Source organism: Mustelus asterias, chromosome 16, assembly GCF_964213995.1.
Source record: "Mustelus asterias chromosome 16, sMusAst1.hap1.1, whole genome shotgun sequence".
NCBI lineage: Eukaryota > Metazoa > Chordata > Chondrichthyes > Carcharhiniformes > Triakidae > Mustelus > Mustelus asterias.
In genome coordinates, this window is record NC_135816.1 from 18,669,310 (window position 1) to 18,689,196 (window position 19,887).

Here is a 19,887-nt window from a genome sequence, read left to right on the forward strand (position 1 = left end):
CCAATTGAGAGATTTGTTTGAAGATGATTTTTTTCCTGTTTGGCCTTGTGCATGCACAATCACTCAGGTTTTTCATAAATGTTTTCGCTGCTTCCATTAGTAACATTTTATTTGCTTCTGCTTGAGTGTCAACCACGGGTATAGCTACAATCACAAACTTCATGTCAAGAACCATAGCTGCTGTCAACCTTTCCAATGCACTACAGCTTACACTTCATGCAACATTTGTGAACAAGAATTACTGGCTTTCCTGAAGGAGAAAAGGAAAACGTTTTTGTTTTTTTGACCAACATCAATTTTTTATTTTGTTTAAAGACCAGGAAGGTCTTGTTCTAAATTAATTGGTTTCACTCCGGAAACTACAAGGAATACTATAATTGGATACAGTGCCCCAAGCTTCGGAGGGGGAGAAAAAAAATCAACCAGGGTTTCCATTGTTGATCACGCTTCTGCCACCCCTGCCAAAAGCGTCACGTGCAAATGCCAGCAGGCTTGGAGTCATAGAGCAATTCAGCACAGAGGTTTTCCACATTTTACATTTCTGCCACTATTAGTGTCATGTTCACTAGTGTTAATTGTTTAAATACCATTTTAGCTTTTATTCAAGAGTTACTCATATATCGGGTCCTGGGTGTGATGGAATACTCTTCACTTGCCTGGATCAGTATTGCTCCATAACACTCAAGAAGCTCAACAGCATCCAGGACAAAGCAGCCCGCTTGATTGGCGGCCCAATGACCACCTTCAAAATTCACCCCTCCACCACCAACACCACAGCGCTAGCAGTATATACCATCTACTAAGATGCACTGCAGCAGCTCCCCTTCGACAGCACCTTCCAAATCCATGACCTATATTATGTAGAATGACAAGGACAGCAGATGCATGGGAACATCACCAACTGTAAGTTCTTTTCCAAGTCCCACACCATTGTGAATTCAAACTATATTACCATTTGTACACTGTTGCTGGGTCAAAATCCTGGAACTCCCTTCCTAATGGCACTGTGGGTGTACTACACCACATGGACAACGGCAGTTCAAGAAGGCGGCTCACCACCACCTTCTCAAGGGCAATTAAGGATAGGTGATTAAATTCTGGCCTAGCTAGGGATACCCATATCCTCCGAAGAGTGAATAAAAAAAAAAACAATTTTTCTTATTAGCATTTCATTGAGCTTTGTCAGAATAAGTAACTCGAATCTAGAATTCTTATAGAATCATAGAATCCCTACAGTGCAGAAGGAGGCCATTCAGCCTATCGAGTCGGCACCAACCACAATCCCACCCAGGTCCTATGCCCATAACCCCATGCATTTACCCTAGCTACTTCCCCTGACACAAAGAGGCAATTTAGCATGGCCAATCCACCTAACCCGCACATCTTTGGACTGTGGGAGGAAACCGGAGCACCCGGAGGGAACCCCGCAGACACGGGGAGAATGTGCAAACTCCACACAGACAGTCACCCAAGCCGGGCATTTGAACCCTGGTCTCTGGCGCTGTGAGGCAGCAGTGCTAATCACTGTGGCACCGTGCTGCCCCTCTATAACAATTCTATAATAAAAAGGAAGCTATTTATCCCGTTGTGCCTCCATTGGCTCGATACATTTCATACTATCTTCTTTCTCTTTCCCCATATTAACTTTTTTGAAAATATTTATTTATTTCCCTTTTAAAAGTTATTCTAGTTGCTACTTCTATTATGCTCCAACATGCTATATTCCAGCAACCCTCTGTGTAAAAAAACCTTCCAAACTTCTCTTCATTCTTTTGATGTTTCTATAATTTTCACTGGGAAGTTCCCTTTTAATATCCATCCCTAGATGCCGTAAGAGAATGGTGTAGGTCCTTATTTTTAATCATGATGGTTTCTCGGCCAATTCCGAGGACATCAAGATTCAACCATGCAAAACAGAGGCCAAATAAGGTCGGGCGGCATGTTTCCTTCATACGTGAACCCGTTTGATTGATAGAACCATAGAATGACATTGCATAAAAGAAGACCATTTAGCCCACTGTCTATCTGAAAGTGTTATCCTTAGTTTCGTGCATGTGCTCTTTCCCCATAGCCCTACAATGTTTTTCCCCTTACATGTTTTTATCCGATTCCCTTTTGAAAATTATTGAACCAGCTTCCATCTAATTTCCAATGTCATTTTATTAAAATACACCTGCACCCACTCCATGCCCTTCTAAAATAGGACAACCCAAACAAGGCACAATACTCCAGATACAGCCTAACTGATGATATATCCTATATCCTTTTTAATAGTTTTATTCACTAACATGGAAGTTGTTAACTTGAACCTCAAAGGCTGAAATTTCATCCTGGGATTGGGACCCTGAAGTTGGATGAATTTCCAGGTACAACTCTGCGTCATGTTAATGCCCGATGTGGTTTTTGAAGAGCAGACCCATTTGTATCCAAGATGTACGTTTGCCATATAATTCAGGCTGGTGGGTAGGTACCCAAGATTGGAGGGCCAAGAGGAGGCTTTTGAGCATTCACAGATCAGCAGCCCCACTGCCAGAGATTGCCACTGCCAATACAGATAAGAGGGAGAGGGGTGCCCTCTAAAAATAATTTAAACACTTTTAACATTAAATAAGGCTACAGGTGCCAAGCCATCATCATGGAGGCTCAACCCTTTCACAGGACAGCCAGTGGCCACAGCTATGAAATGGCTTATTCCCTAGGCTCCCCCACCCCAGTCTGCCACTGGGTGGTGGCCTCCATCTCTTGGTTGTATTTCAGGTCAGTGCAGTACCTATAAACTGACTGGGCATGTGGAGAGTGCCTTTAACAGACCCTTTAACTGGCTTAATGGGTTACCACCACCTGAGGGTGGGTATTCTTGGAACAATGTTGATCCAGAGGCAGGACAGCAGCATACAGGCCTGCAATTTCCCACAAGCGGCTGGTGAGTTACAGTTCCACCTCCATGGCCATTTAAAAATTTGCCCCCAAGTCTGTGTATGCACACACACAGACACATTGATACACTGCCTCCAATACCCAAGGCTAAAACATTTATATAATACATAAACTATTGTCTGAAAACTGACCCCACATCCCCACCACGCCCCGCACCCCAGGAGAAACTACACATTTTTCTATTTTTCCTATTCTATGCTGCTAGAGAGTCATAGAGTCATAGAGGTTTACAGCATGGAAACAGGCCCTTCAGCCCAACTTGTCCATGCCGCCCTTTTTTTAAAAACCCCGAAGCTAATCTCAATTGCCCACATTTGGCCCATATCCCTCTATACCCATCGTACCCATGTAACTATCTAAATGCTTTTTAAAAGACAAAATTGTACCCGCTTCTACGACTACCTCTGGCAGCTTGTTCCAGACACTTACCACCCTCTATGTGAAAAAATTGCGCCTCTGGACACTTTTGTATCTCTCCCCTCTCACCTTAAACCTATGTCTTCTAGTTTTAGACTCTCCTACCTTTGGGAAAAGATATTGACTATCTAGCTGATCTGTGCCCCTCATTATTTTATAGACCTCTATAAGATCACCCCTCAACCTCCTACGCTCCAGAGAAAAAAGTCCCAGTCTATCCAGCCTCTCCTTGTAACTCAATCTATCAAGTCCTGATAGCGCCCTAGTAAATCTTTTCTGCACTCTTTCTAGTTTAATAATATCCTTTCTATAATAGGGTGACCAGAATTGCACACAGTATTCCAAGTGTGGCCTTACCAATGTCTTGTACAACTTTAACAAGACATTCCAACTCCTGTATTCAATATTCTGACCGGTGAAACCAAGCATGCCGAATGCCTTCTTCACCACTCTGTCCACCTGTGACTCCACTTTCAAGAAGCTATGAACATGTACCCCTAGATCTCTTTGCTCTGTAACTCTCCCCAACACCCTACCATTAACTGAGTAAGTCCTGCCCTGGTTCAATCTACCAAAATGCATCACCTCGCATTTGTCTAAATTAAACTCCATCTGCCATTTGTCAGCCCAGTGGCTCAATTGATCAAGATCCCTCTGCAATTGGAGATAACTTTCTGCACTGTCCACTATGCCACCAATCTTAGTGTCATCTGCAAACTTACTAACCACGCCTCCTATATTCTCATCCAAATCATTAATATAAATGACTCATAACAGTGGACCCAGCACTGATCCCTGAGGCACACCGCTGATCATAAGCCTCCAGTTTGAAAAACAACTCTCTACAACCACACTGTGAAGAAGCCAATTTTGTATACATTTAGACACCTCACCCTGGATCCCGTGAGATTTAACCTTATGCAATAACCTACCATGCGGTACCTTGTCAAAGGCCTTGCTAAAGTCCATGTAGACAACATCAACTGCACTGCCCTCATCTACCTTCTTGGTACCCCTTCAAAAAAACTCAATCAAATTTGTGAGACATGATTTTCCACTCACAAAGCCATGCTGACTGTCCCGAATCAGTCCTTGCGTCTCTAAATGCCTGTAGATCCTGGCTCTCAAAACATCTTCCAACAATTTACCCACCACAGATGTGAGGCTCACTGGCCCGTAGTTCCCAGGCTTTTCCCTCGCAGCCCTTTTTAAACAAAGACACAACATTTGCCACTCTCCAATCTCCAGGCACCTCACCCGTGACTATCGATGTTTTAAATATCTCGGCTAGGGGACCCGCAATTTCCTCCCTAGACTCCCACAATGTTCTGAGATACACTTCATCAGGTCCCGGGGATTTATCTACCTTGATGCGCTTTAAGACTTCCAGCACCTCCTTCTCTGTAATATGTACACTCCTCAAGACATCACTATTTATTTCCCGAAGTTCCCTAACATCCATGCTTTTCTCAACAGTAAATACTGATGAGAAATATTCATTTAGGATTTCACCCTTCTCTCGTGGATCCGGACATCAATGACCTTGTTGATCCTTAAGAGGCCCAACTCTCTCCCTTGTTACTCTTTTGTCTGTTATGTATTTGTAGAAGCTCTTTGGGTTCTCCTTTGCCTTATCTGCCAAAATCTGCCTTATCTGCTATATTTGATATCAATCACATAATTATTACCAATAAGCCTCCTATGGTAGACTTTGTTATATTATTTTTATAGACAGCATCCACTGCATTTCTTTACTAATATACTTCATTATTTATTTCTTCAAGGCCTGCATACGCAAGAACTGTGTTCCATACCTATAATGATCTTAGCAGGAGGCAGTGTTAAAACATTCATTGGAATGATAAACCTGAATGTCGCCTGATTTGTTGTTGCTTATGCTGAGGCATGACACATTCTTTATTTTCTTCCTGAGTCAAAATCAAAGCAACTTTGATGGGACGACTGAACATAAATCCAACAATAACCCAAAGCAAAAAAATGCACATATATTAGCATTAAATTGATGCTCTCACTCAGATCAGCTATAAGAATGGTACACGTGAAATACAGAAATACCATACTATTATGGAGCTGGGCAGGGGGGAAGGGGGGGTCTGTTGTGGTGAGATGAGCGTCAGTTATATTACTCAGCAGATTAAAGGAGCTTCATCACTAATTTAGCAATATTTTACATCGGGAAATCGGAAAATGTTCCCAGTTGCCTTGATTGGTGTATAAAGTTTAAGAATGGAGCAATAATAATTTTTTCCCCTGAGCACAATACTCGCTGATGTAAATGTGAGCTATGTGCCCTCGTCAATACTCACTAATGGCTAAATTCAACTGAACAGTTGATATGTAAAGGATCACCAGAGGATTGTAGAAAGGGTTAGAATCTGTTAGACTTGGGTGTACTTGGGCAGCACGGTGGCACAATGGTTAGCATTGCTGCCTCACAGCGCCAGGGACCCAGCCTTGGGTCACTGTCTGTGTGGAGTCTGGACCTTCTCCCTGTGTCTGCGTGGGTTTTCTCCGGGTGCTCCGGTTTCCTCCCACAGCCCAAAGATATGTGGGTTAGGTTGATTGGCCGTGCTAAATTGACCCTAGTGTTAGGGGCATTAGCAGGGTAAATATGTGGGGTCATGGGAATAGGGCCTGGGTGGGATTGTGGTCAGTGCAGACTCGATGGGCCGAATGGCCTCCTTCTACACTGTAGGGATTCGATATTCAAAGTTTTGGATTTTTTACTTTAGTTTGGAATGCATGTACAAGTCAATAAATTAAAGATGGTAATTTAGAAAGAATCTGTGTATAATACCAGTGAAAATAAACATTTTAACAAGATATTGCAATGAGAAAGTGACAGCACAAAGTAGTTTCAATTGATTTTATTGGCCTAAAAATGTATTTTTTTAAATTAGTCAGTTAAAATCATGCTGCAAGCATTATATTAACCAGAAGTATACAGTGAGTAAGAAGGATAGCTTCTTGAGGTTCCTTTAGTATAAGGTGCAACCTCCTCCAAAAAAGCCTTCATTTTGGACACAAGTGGCAGTATAATTGCCAGCGAATGATACCGGCCATAACTCACTATTGACATATAGGTTATTGTTTCGATTATATTGTAGTTGTCAACTACAAGCTCACGTCTTACCCCCCCCCCCCCCCCCCCAAAATGAAAAGAACATGAAAGGAAAGCCTCCTTTGACTGTGCAGGACACAAATCTTGCTCACTGGATATTTTCAATGTGTTGACTTTCAGCAGCAGAGGTCTGACACTGGCTACTGTACAGAGTTTAGCCTCGGTGTGTACAACCCGTGATTTATGTCGGCCGCATTGCCGCAAACATTTTTTTTCCGTGTGTGGAGTGTTTTGGAAAAAATACCTTTGAAATTCGGCCTGATCCTGGCATCATATCCGGATGTCCTGCCCATCAACTTGTCCAGAAAGTCGGATGGTGAGGGGGGCTTGGCGGCAGATCTGGCCGCGTGTACCTCTTTGGACGTTGCCAAGCTGCAGAGAGGAGGGGAGGAGGAGGGGGAGAGGGGGTGGGGGAGACATGTAGAAGAAAATGGAAAGGTCAACTAGAAATCTGGAATGCCCGAACCCTGCTCAGTCCTCTTACAGGTCACACTGCAACACGTCTCACTGAACCCAAATTGATATTAAATGAATGCTGCTGACAAATGAAAGGTGTAAAGTTGACCGCCATGGGCTTGTTTTTAATTTATGACCTTAATAGCAATATATAATTCAGGTGAATTATGTGTATTATGTTTCTGTACAACGCACCCACAGCTTGATTTAACACCTTAGAAAATTATAAAGAAATCTCTCTCCTAAATGGGTAGGACCATCAGATAGCTCTTAAATAACTGCCACCCTCCCCGCATTCTCACAACAATGTTTAGCGACCCCTCAGTCCACTCCCCAGTTCCTGGTTCGTTACTTTGCTGAGCTAGAGAAATATTGGTAACCCCCCCAATATTGTCAGTAACGGGGTGGGCACAGTAATTGTACAGTAACACGGAGTGGTAATGGGTCAAGTTTCCAGTCTAACCTTTCTGCATTCTCTAACCACCCCCTACCCCACCAAGTGCTGGGGAAAAATGTGTCTCCCGCGAATTATCATCTGCACCAAAGTGAGAAGTCATTTTTGGGGGTGGGGGGTGGATATTAGCGGAGTGGACGCTCACGCAAGAGAGGTGCAGAATGCTCGTTTTAAATAATAATAATTTGTATTCCTGAAGCACAACTTTTATTGTCCAAGTGATCAATGTCTGCTCACAATTCTCCATTCCAAATGAGAAGCGCTATAGAAGGATGATTGGAGCATAGATTTCAATTAGCCGGCTTTGTGCAGACGCCAGCAATGTGTGCCATTTCCACATCAACATTAGCGCCAAAATGTGCAAAGAATGCAAACCAATCTCAATGATCTCGCCACCTCCAGTCCTGAGGACCAGAGGAGCGCTACCTGTACGATGCTAATACTGCCCAACACCTTAACATTGCAGCAGCAGCAGCGGCAGCGCCGATGCGCTATTTTACACGTTTAAATCAATATGACCCAAGGGGTGAAAATGGGTCCTCACCCCCGCACACTCACAAGGAGCAGAAGCGAGCGATCCAGGAATTCGGGACTATTTTAATTATATAACTTAATGGAAGCGGTCAGTGTATTAAACTGAGTGAATGCAGGGCAGTACCAACGGGTGCAAGAAGCACTAAAACTTTCATTTGACAAGATGCACTCAGCCCAGACATCGAATCCATTGCATCAGTGGATATACACATTAAAACATCTCCCCCCCCCCCCCCCCCTACTACACACACAAACACATTCACTGGACATTGCTTCAGTGTGCATTTTCTGTATAAGGCATGGAGCATTTTCTATCCTAGCCCAAACAGCGGGACCAGTTGCAGCAAACGAGGGCACGAAAGTCTTTCCTTTTTCTGGAGATGATGATGGGGGGTTTGACCGTTCTCCCGCACACTGGAGACGAGCCGCCGGGAGTTGGCGCTATTGCCCAGCTACCCTGGGCCAGCTCCACATCCACTGCGGTCTAATCCAATGCAGCACAAATTTCAATTGTAGCTCGGGCTGTGCACGGTCATCCAGCCGAAAATGAGATTACCCCCGCGCGTCCCGTCCCTCCATGGTGATTTGGCAAGACAGATATAATCTCTTTGGGAACGGGGGTGCCCTCCTCAAACGGCGAACGGGCAATAATCCCCAGCCTGTACATTTTATTACACACACCAAATAAAAAAATTGCAATGATGCACCATCCTGCCAGCAATTCATTAGGTTTTTAATTAAACGCGCCCCTTTCCAAACCGCCAGTTATTCTGATAAATAACACACACAAAAATCTTACCTGAAAAATACAATTGTCTCCCACAGGTAGAGGCGGAGAGCGGCGAGGCTGCACATCTTCGAAGCCTAGATGTTTGTTGGAAAGTGCTTTTGATGCAGGTGTCGTTAAGAATCTCCAATAGTCTTGGGGTTTATTTTTGTTGTTGTTGTCGCTGGCTCTCACTCTTCCCTCTTTCCCCTCCAAGATCTCGATTCTTTCAGCGTCCTGGGATAAGGTAATAATAACGTGATGTTTTCAGCACCCTGGACAGGTCCACTGCTAGCTCGGTTAATGTTGGAGAGGCTTCCAGTTTAAAAAAAAGAGGGAGATCTTTTCCTCCCTCCACCCCCTCCCCCCCTCTTTCCCTGCTAAATTATTCCGTTATTTTTTATTTCGTAATAATAATTATTTTTTTAAAAAGAAAAAAAACGCCACAAGTTTTCTCCTCCTGGCAATAGCTCCTCGATCGCTCCGCCAGTCCCAATACACTTTATCGAACAGAGAGATATCCAAAGGTATTTGTTATGGGTCTGGATTTAGACATAGCTACGGCTGGTCCAGGTAACATTTGGCACTTTCAGTGCTGTCTTTTTTCCGGGGAAAAACGCAAACCCGAGATTATTGCTGCTCTGAAAATAAGTCCCATCGCCTGGGGTGACTGAAGAGACTAAGCCGAGGGGAGGTTTCATGGCATTTAGTGATGCTGGGGGTCTGGCTCCTTCGCTTTCCCTATTTGCCCTACATTACTGTGTTGGCAGTTGAGTTATGGGGATTTTTTTTACTGCAGTAATTCTAAACTCTCACACTCCCGAAAAACTTCGTCTGGCAGCAAACCCGCCCCCTTCGCCTCTTGCAATTGGTTCAGACACTTTGTTGACATGTTTTTTTTGCTGCACTCTGGGAGTTGGAGTGCTTTCTCCAGCCCTCCTCTCATCCCTGTCCAGCCTCACTTTCTGGGAACTGCATTTCCCGAGGAGCCGAGCGATTGGAAAGCTCTAGCCTGAATTCGAGGGCGCTCTGCGGCTGGGGTGTGTGTTTGGACTTGACTTGTGCGAACGCCTCTGAACTTTCTCCTGCTCCATAACATGGCAAGATGCTTAGATTGGGTGCACCCAGATTGGGCCAGTTGTGGTCGGCGAGGTAAGTTTGTCTGGAAACAACTAGAAGCAACTTGCTTTAAAACCTCCCCAGCTCCCTCGTTTTGGGGTAAAACCCCGAGGTAGGGTGGGGATTGTGAGTTTCAGCAGTTTTTGGGGAGGAGGATACTCAATAGTGGTAGTTTTGGGAGCATGGGAGTAATTTAGGGGGGACATGTTGGATGATGGCATTGCAGAATGGGGTGAATGGTTGGTTGAATGATTCCACTGGGTGGAAACAAAAGAGACAGGTTACCAGGGGCTGTGAGCATTGGGGGAAGTTTCAGGATCTGTCACCAGTGTGTTTGGACGTTCACAGCATTGAAACTTGGGGAAATAAATAGTGATGTCTGAGGAGTGTACATATTACAGAGAAAGAGGTGCTGGAAGTCTTAAAACACATCAAGGTAGATAAATGCCTGGGACCTGATGAAGTGTATCCCAGGACATTGTGGGAGGCTAGGGAGGAAATTGCGGATCCCCTAGCCGAGATATTTGAATCATCGATAGTCACGGGTGAGGTGCCTGAAGATTGGAGAGTGGCAAATGTTGTGCATTTGTTTAAAAAGGGCTGCAGGGAAAAGCCTGGGAACTACAGGCCAGTGAGCCTCACATCTGTGGTGGGTAAATTGTTGGAAGGTATTTTGAGAGACAGGATCTACAGGCATTTAGAGATGAAAGGACTGATTTGGGACAGTCAGCCTGGCTTTGTGAGTGGAAAATCATGTCTCACAAATTTAATTGAGTTTTTTGAAGGGGTAACCAAGAAGGTAGATGAGGGCAGTGCAGTTGATGTTGTCTACATGGACTTTAGCAAGGCCTTTGACAAGGTACTGCATGGTAGGTTGTTGCATAAAGTTAAATCTCACGGGATCCAGGGTGAGGTATCGAAATGAATGCAAAATTGGCTTCTTGACAGGAGCCAGAGGATGGTTGTAGAGAGTTGTTTTTCAAACTGGAGGCCTGTGACCAGCGGTGTGCCTCAGTGATCAGTGCTGGGCCCACTGTTATTTGTCATTTATGCTAATGATTTGGATGAGAATATAGGAGGCATGGTTAGTAAGTTTGCAGATGACACTAAGATTGGTGGCTTAGTGGACAGTGAAGAAAGTTATCTCCAATTGCAACGGGATCTTGATCAATTGGGCCAGTGAGTTGACGAATGGCAGATGGAGTTTAATTTAGACAAATGCGAGATGATGCATTTTGGTAGATTGAATCAGGGCAGGACTTACTCAGTTAATGGTTGGGCGTTGAGGAGAGTTACAGAACAAAGAGATCTAGGGGTACATGTTCATAGCTCTTTGAGGGTGGAGTTACAGGTGGACAGAGTGGTGAAGAAGGCATTCGGCATGCTTGGTTTCATTGGTCAGAACATTGAATACAGGAGTTGGGACGTTTTGTTGAAATTGTACAAGATATTGGTAAGGCCACACTTGGAATACTGTGTGCAATTCTGGTCACCCTATTATAGAAAGGATATTATTAAACTAGAAAGAGTGCAGAAAAGATTTACTAGGATGCTACGGGGACTTGATGGATTGAGTTATAAGGGGAGGCTGAATAGACTGGGACTTTTTTCTCTGGAGCGTAGGAGGCTGAGGGGTGATCTTCCAGAGGTTTATAAAATAATGAGGGGCATAGATCAGCTAGATAGTCAATATCTTTTCCCAAAGGTAGGGGAGTCTAAAACTAGAGGGCATAGGTTTAAGGTGAGAGGGGAGAGATACAAAAGTGTCCAGAGGGGCAATTTTTTCACACAGAGGGTGGTGAGTGTCTGGAACAAGCTGCCAGAGGTAGTAGTAGAGGCGGGTATAATTTTACTTTTTAAAAAGTATTTAGATAGTTACATGGGTACGATGAGTATAGATGGATATGGGCCAAAATGCGGGCAATTGGGATTAGCTTCGGGATTTTAAAAAAAGGGCGGCATGGACAAGTTGGGCCGAAGGGCCTGTTTCCATGCTGCAAACCTCTATGATTCTATGACTCTTTGAAACATGCAAGTTTGTGAGATTCTGATAGAGGGCACAGATTAAAAATAATTAGCAAAAGGAGCAAAAGGGAGCATATAAAAACTGCATTCATCGTGGACCCAAATGTATGGATTTCATTTTTGATGAGACTTTGTAGAAATTGAATTGTTATTGCTCAAAAATCCTTCCACTCAGAGGAAGGTTGTAATCTGAAAAGAACTTCCTGAGAGGGTGGTGGAGGCAGGTTTAATCGAGGAATTCAAAAGGGAATTGGATTGCTATCTGAAAAGAAAGAATGTGCAAGGTAATGGGGATGGGAAAGGCGAGAGGGGCTAGGTAGAATGTTCTTTAGCACTGTCGATGACCCCTTCCATCACTTTACTGATGATTTAAAATAGACTGATGGGGCGGTAATTGGCCAGGTTGGATTTCATAGAATCATAGAACCCTACAATGCAGAAGGAGGCCATTCAGCCCATTGAGTCTGCACTGACTACAATCCCACCCAGACCCTACCTTCATAGCCCCATGTATTTACCCTAGCTAGTTCCCCCTGACACTAAGGGGCAATTTAAGCATGGCCAATCCACCCTAGCCGACACATCTTTGGACTATGGGAGGAAACTGGAGCACTCGCAGGAAACCCACGCAGACACAGAGAGGACATGCAAACTCCACACAGACAGTGACCCAAGCCGGGAATCGAACCTGGGTCGCTGGCGCTGTGAGGCAGCGGTGCTAATCACTGTGCCGCCATTTGTTCTGCTTTTTTTATGTACAGGGCATAACAGGACATACCTGGGTAATTTTCCACATTGCTGGATAGATGCCAATGTTGTAGCTGTACTGGAACAGCTTAGCTAGAGGCGCAGAAAGTTCTGGAGCAGAAGTTTTCAGTACTATTGCTGGAATGTTGTCAGGGGGACTAGCCTATCCAGTATCTGGTGCCTTCAACAGTGAAGTGAATCAAATTGTTTGAAAACTGGCATCTATGATGCTGGGGCCGTCCAGAGGAAGCCAAGATGGATCATCAACTCAACACTTCTGGCTGAATATTGTTGCAATGCTTCAGCCTTATCTTCTCCTGCAGCAGTGTTGGTTTTCCACCTGTTATGAAAAATTTGTATTGTGCATTGTAAAGACATAGGGTGGAATTTTCCCATGTTTTCTCCAAGTGTCAGGCTCTGACTGAAAGCTGGCGTGTAGCTCTCAGGCTGCACAGCCGGGTTTTTAGTCCAGATATTGACCCTCTCTTAGGAAAGAAAATCAGTGGGCAGCGTTCACACCGTCACTCTGGCGGGTCAGGGCCTGATAGAGCCCACAAGGCTGGATCTGCAGAGACCAGGGTGCCATCTTTAAAGGGCATCCTGATCAACACTAAAAATAAACTCCCCCCATCTTGGAGATACCGGAGACTCCCACCACTGCACAATCATCAGAGCTCTCTCCCTCCCCCACCACTAAGGATATATCACTGGAGTTCCATCTCCTTTCCCACCAATGCCAGCCCTTTCACCCCAATGCCTATGCTAATGGGCAGTGCCATGGGTCAATGCCAGAGCACTGCTTCATAGAATCCCTACAGTACAGAAGGAGGCCATTTGGCCCATCAAGTCTGTACCAACCACAATCCCACCAAGGCCCTATTCCTGCAACCGGACACATTTACCCTACTGATCCCCCTAACACTAGGGTCAATTTATCATGGCCAATCAACCTAACCCCACACATCTTTGGACTGTGGGAGGAAACTGGAGCACCCAGAGGAAACCCACGCAGACACGGGGAGAATGTGCCAACTCCACACAGACAGTGACCCGAGGCCGGAATTCAACCTGGGACCCTGGCACTGAGACGCAGCAGTGCTAATCATTGTGCCACCATGTCGCCCCATACTTGAGCATGTACCACACCCTGCTCCCATCCTCTCCTACCCCAGGGTTTATGCATATCTTTGCGACCCCAGGGGGATCCCCTCGACTAATTTACATCTTCAAAGAGCTGTTGTAAATCACATGTCAGTAAGGTTTGAATATGCAGTGAAGGCGGGGGTGAGGGCGGAATCATGTGTTTAGAAGGATGAGGGGGGATCTAATTGAAACTTACAGAATACTGAGAGGCCTAAATAGAATGGACGTGGAGAGGATGTTTCCATTAGTGGGAGAGAAAAGAACTTGAGGGCACAACCTCAGAGTGAAGGGATCCTCCTTTAAAACTGAGGTGAGGAGGAATTTCTTCAGCCAGAGGGTGGTGAATCTGTGGAACTCATTGCCACAGAGGGACATGGAGGCCAGGTCATTGAGTGTCTTTAAGACAGAGATAGATAGATTCTTGATTAATAAGGGGAATCAAGGGTTATGGGGAGAAGGCGGGAGAATGGGGATGAGAATCATATCAGCCATGATTGAATGGCATAGCAGACTCGATGGGCCGAATGGCCTAATTCTGCTGCTATATCTTATGGCCTTATGGACCTATGGTGTGGTGGTGGGGAGGTCTGGGTAATTACATTAAAATGTATTCAAAAACATTGAAATCAGGTCCTTGCCCTTTGCGCAGGCGTCAACCTGACGTCACCAGCGAGGGGCACGGAAAATCTAAAATCGTGGATGTAATCGCCTTTCTCGACCATGTCCCGATTGTCCACCCGCATCACCGTTCTCACTGACAGCAAACACAGGCTGAAAATTGCCCCGATGATGTCAGAGGAACATACATATATCTATAATTGCAACTTGACCAAGGAGCACACCACGATGTATCAAGAAATAGAAAGATCCATCTCAGACATGAGGACCACACCTGTAACACATCATGTGGAAGTTAATATCTGGACAAACTGCAGTTCACCATAACAAAATATCCTCAACAATGGTCTCTGTAATGATTAGATGTAATTATAAAGAGTTGGTCATTTCACAATATCTTCCCCTGGTTTTACTGATAAGTACGTCTACTTGAAAAATGTTTTAGTCACAAGTAAGACTTACATTAACACTGCAATGAAGTTACTGTGAAATTCCCCTAGTCACCACATTCCGGCGCCTGTTCAGGTCAATGCACCTAACCAGCACTTCTTTTAAACTGTGGGAGGAAACTGGAGCATCTGGAGGAAACCCACCCAGACATGGGGAAAACATGCAAACTCCACATAGACAGTGACTGGGAATCGAACTCGGGTGCCTGGTGCTGTGAGGTAGTAGTGCTAACCACTGTGCCACCATGCTACCCCCAGTTTGGCTGACAAACTGGAACCTTCATAGACAATAATAGATTTCATAATAATTTCTAATGTCTGTGATGAAAAGGTTTTAGTGCCATTTTAAACATTTACTTGATGCATATGAAATTTTACACCTAGATTTACATTTTTCACTTGTTAGTAAGTTGGTACCAAAATTATTATTTATTTATTCATTCATGGGGCATGGGCGTCACTGGCTGGCCAACATTCATTGTTCATCCCTAGTTGCCCGAGGGCAGTTGAGACTCAACCACATTACTGTGGCTCTAGAGGCCAGACCAGGCAAGGACGGCAGATTTCCTAAGGACATTAGTGAACCAGATGGGTTTTTCCAACAATCGACAATGATTTCATGGTCATCAGTGGATTTAATTCCAGATATTTTTTATTGAATTCAAATTCCACCATCTGCCGTGGCGGGATTCAAACCCAGGTCAAATCAATATCACCACTCCACCTCCCCCCAAGTTAATTTCTAGTTACGCTGTTAAATTTTGATTATTTTATTGAATTTTTGTTTCAATTGGTCCCTTACGATCACTCCTAGTTTTTGGTGTGAGAATCTAGAAATTAGCCTTTCATAATGCTTAAGGAAAATTTACCTCGTGCACATATAATTGGCACAATGAAGTGTGCGTTTAACCTGGGGCATGACTGTTCGAGGAGAAATTGATATTCAAACTAAGAGTACAAGTTAAGAATATTTTCCATTCAGCACTGACAGTTTTTATTTTTATGGTCACAAAATAAGTAAAATACTAAAACCAAAGAACATCTACCCTCCATTTGTGACAAGAATGGCAGTATAATAATTTTTTTTGACCACAGAATAATTTATGCCCAATGGCTCACATTGCAAGAACCACTTTAAACAAAAATATTCAGCTTGTATTTCACCAACATAACTTGCTTGTACCAGATTGCTGAGTGAACTAATTGCTTAGTGGTTAGCACTGCTGCTTCACAGCGGCAGGGGCCTGGGTTCAATTCTGGCCTCGGGTCACTGTCTGTGTGGAGTTTGCACGTTTTCCTCATGTCTCCGTGGATTTCCTCCGGTTTTCTCCCACACTCCAAAGATGTGCGGGTTAGGTTGATTGGCTAGGTAAAATTGCCCGTTAGTGTTGGGGGACCAGCAGGGTAAATACATGGGGATATGGGGTTAGGGGCTGGGTGGAATTGTTGTCGGTGTAGGCTCGATGGGCTGAATGGCCTCCTTCTGCACGGTAGGGATTCTATGAACATGAATATGTCTCTGTGCATTAACTCAACATGGGTACATAAAAACTCTTGGGAGGCTAGGAAATATTGAAATTGAACAGCAGAGGAATGATCACAATCAGGACATTCATTCTTTCTGCTCCAGCCAGGCAAACTTAAGCCTTTGAAGTGGATAAAGGTGCCTCTGGCAATTCAGGACAATTCAGCAGTAAGATCAGGAGCGTGATGTGGCATATGTTCCATAATCAGTTTATGCTTCATCCCATATGGTTGACCAACTGAGGAGGCTTCAGTATATTCAAACTCGCAATGCACCTGAAATTAACCCTGTTTAATGCCCGTGTACTTGACTCTGATCTACAGCACAAAGCATGTTGTGGAGTTTCAACATTGTAAATGCATTGTGTTCTTGCTGCTCATATAACTCCAGGTTTGCAACTGATACAACCTCTCTGTACAGGGAACTGATCTAGAGGTTGTTGCTTTGCTGGGTTTTATTTTAATTAAACCCTTGGAAGTGTAAGCGGACACAAATTTCTGTGATTCCTTAGATTAAATATTTCTTAGAATAAAATCAAATAAATGAAACAGGACAAAACAGCACCCAGGCACAAAAGTGTGAACAGACGAGCAGGTCTTTTAAAACGCAGAAACAAGACTGACAAAGGGACTCAGGAACTCACATTAGCATAACCTTCCATTTAATTAAATTGGCTCCAAGGATATCAGGAAGCCCTTATCAAACAGAAGGTCTCCTCGACATGAAAGACTTCCTGATAAAACACCTATTGTATAAGAAACTCCGGAGATCTCAGACAATTATCACCTCCCTAGACTGGGCAATCACCAGACTTATCACATCAACTGCGCACCTAAAAACCCATTAAACAGGATGACCATATCAGAAAACCATAAACAAACCATTTACACATCAACCACAGAATATGACTATAACTATAGCCCGTTTTTGGCGGGCCTGCAGAGTGCTTTCGGGACAGTACTGTTTGTATGTCCTGATTGCATCTCCGTCGACGTTAATAAAGCTGTACCGCTGTTGAACCTGATTCTGAGTCCGAAGTGGTTGTGTTCGCTAACAGAAGACCATAATTACTACCAACCATGGTTGCTCTGAAAGGGTAGCTGTTGACTTTTTTGAGTTCTTATGGTGATGGCGGCACAGTGACACAGTGATTAGCACCACTGCCTCACTACGCCAGGGACGTGGGTTCAATTCCCGGCTTGGATCGCTGTCTGTGCGGGTCTCATGTTCTCCCCATGACTGCGTGGGTTTCCTCTGGGTTCTCCAGTTTCCTCCCACAGTCCAAAAGATGTGCTGGTTAAATGCATTGGCCACGCTAAATTCTACATCAGTGTATCCAAACAGGTGCTGGAGACTGGCGTTGAGTGGATTTTCACAGTAACTTCATTGCAGTGTTAATGTAAGCCTACTTGTGACAATAATATATAAACTTTAAAACTTTAATGATGCTTCGATGATGGAGTTATTTTTGGAATTCCAGAGTATTGACACAATGGCAATATATGTTCATTACACATAAGCACCAATAATAACCAATCAAGATATAAATTGCAATATATGTTCAAGTCAGGATTGAGTTTAACTTGGAGACAAACTCATAGTTGATGGTGCTTCCACAACATTACTGCTCTTCTCAGTTGTCGAATCCTCAAGTAAGTAGTTTGCTGTCAAAGTAACCTTGTAATGTACGTCCTGTAAATCAGTGCACCACGGTGCACTGGTGGCTGGCCATTAAATGCAGTGACATGGGAGAAACACATTAGTTATTCTGAATGATATGGAGCCTCTTGCATGTTGTTGAAACGTTTACCCAGGAATGTGATGAGTACTGCATCATGCTCCTAAATTGAGCTATTTTCGACAAAGGTGAGTCTTTGAGGGGGTCAGTGAATAAGACATGTGACAGAACACCCAACCTTTGCCCTGTTTTTGTAACTATGGCATTGATATGTCTAATCCGATTTAACTTCTGGTCACTGTTGACCCCCAATTTCTTGATGAGCGTAGACTAGTAATAATGATGTCAGTGATGTTCAAAGGGGAGTGAATGTGTTTTCTTCTGTTCATTATGTTTATTATTGGTGTTTATGTGTAATGGATATCTCTGCCACCAGACATCTCAATCCTAGATGTTACACAGAGCCTGCTGAAGGCTGGCATATATTAATTCCATCCCAAACCTAAAGATGAAGAATGAAATTACACATTAACACCTTTCATGATAATAGGTTTTTTCTGCATTATGCATATTTTCTCCAGAATTACTACCCCTGTCCCAGCAGCCTCTCTTCGTAAGTGCTTGAGGTACTGAATTAAACAATGCCCTTCGCCTGTGTATCTTAGCAATCTCATGAACATCCCATTAACTGCATGGGTTGATTCATTTTGTGAACAGAGCCGTAGGTTTCTGGTGATGCAGCTGAAGATGATCATTGGATTCCTCCTGCGGTGATGCCTTGGAACTGTTATGAAAGAACCCTGAGCAACCAAGACCATCTTCATCTGTGTCAGGAATGACTCCTGACACTGGAAAGACTTTAACTGAGTTTAAGGAGCACAGTTTGGTAACAGGCATGGGGTGACGGCACCATGAATGAAACTCAGAACACTTTACCGATAATTAGAAGTTGGTTGGATGGAATTCAATTCGCTTTTTGTTTATTAGTGAGTTGGACGCAGCTGGGTGGTCCTCCATAGTATTGAGCGGGTGCCAATAGTGTAGGTGTAGTGTAGTGTAGGTTAGTTGGGCTTTAGATTGGTTTCACAGGTCGGCGCAACATCGAGGGCCGACGGGCCCGTACTGTGCTGTTATGTTCTATACCTGAAGCATTTTGCTGGGGGTATGAGGATCGGCTAGTTCTGTTGAACAGATTTTCAGTTTGAAAGCCAGGCTGCTGGCAGGGATGATAGCCTTTTTAAGTCCAATGTAATTAGCTGCTTATTAATGTCACATCGCATGAACTACATTGGCTGGCCATTGGCAACTTTGGCGGGAACCTAAAGGAGGCCAAATTTAAAACACTTCAGCTTTATTTGTTATATTCATATGCTGGGCTTAGCCAAAATTGAGAAACTTGGTATTCCAGTATCTTCCATTTATATCTTGAATGTAGAATTTCTACATTTCCTTTCCATGCAACCATAACAAATATGAGCAAAAACATTTCTTATTAAAAGGGAAGCATACAAACATTACTTATCTGCACAATGCTAACACTTGGAATTGTCTTATAGACAGGGGAGAGATAGTAGGTTCGTTCCCTTTATTTCTATGTTTTTAGAGAAGGAGTTTTTAAATCCTTTAAATGCTTTGACTCTCAAGAACATACAAACGATAGGTTTTTGGCTAACATTAAAACAAGGAAGAAAACATTTTTATTTCTCAACACCTAAATGTATTAATAACAGCAACCATTCATCCCCCCCTCCCCCCCCAACACACCCACACTTACGCACACCCATCTTCTGCTGCCTCATCAATGACCTTCCTCCCATCATAAAGCCAGAAGTAGGGATGTTCGCTGATGACTGCACAATGTTCAGCATCATTCACAA

At 43.8% G+C, this 19,887-nt stretch overlaps 1 protein-coding gene across 1 annotated transcript in view; it reads right to left on the reverse strand.

Moving 5' to 3' along the window:
* The window catches only part of glra1 (glycine receptor, alpha 1), a 167,306-nt gene extending 152,823 nt beyond the window's left edge, over nt 1–14,483 (reverse strand). Inside the window, exons 1-3 of the mRNA XM_078231724.1 lie at nt 14,403–14,483; nt 8,740–8,804; nt 6,741–6,868 (exon numbers count right to left, since the gene is read on the reverse strand). Of these exons, the coding sequence (XP_078087850.1) occupies nt 6,741–6,868; nt 8,740–8,804; nt 14,403–14,483 (274 nt within the window). The remainder of the gene's footprint in view (nt 1–6,740; nt 6,869–8,739; nt 8,805–14,402) is intronic.
* Nucleotides 14,484–19,887: the final 5,404 nt, after the last annotated feature.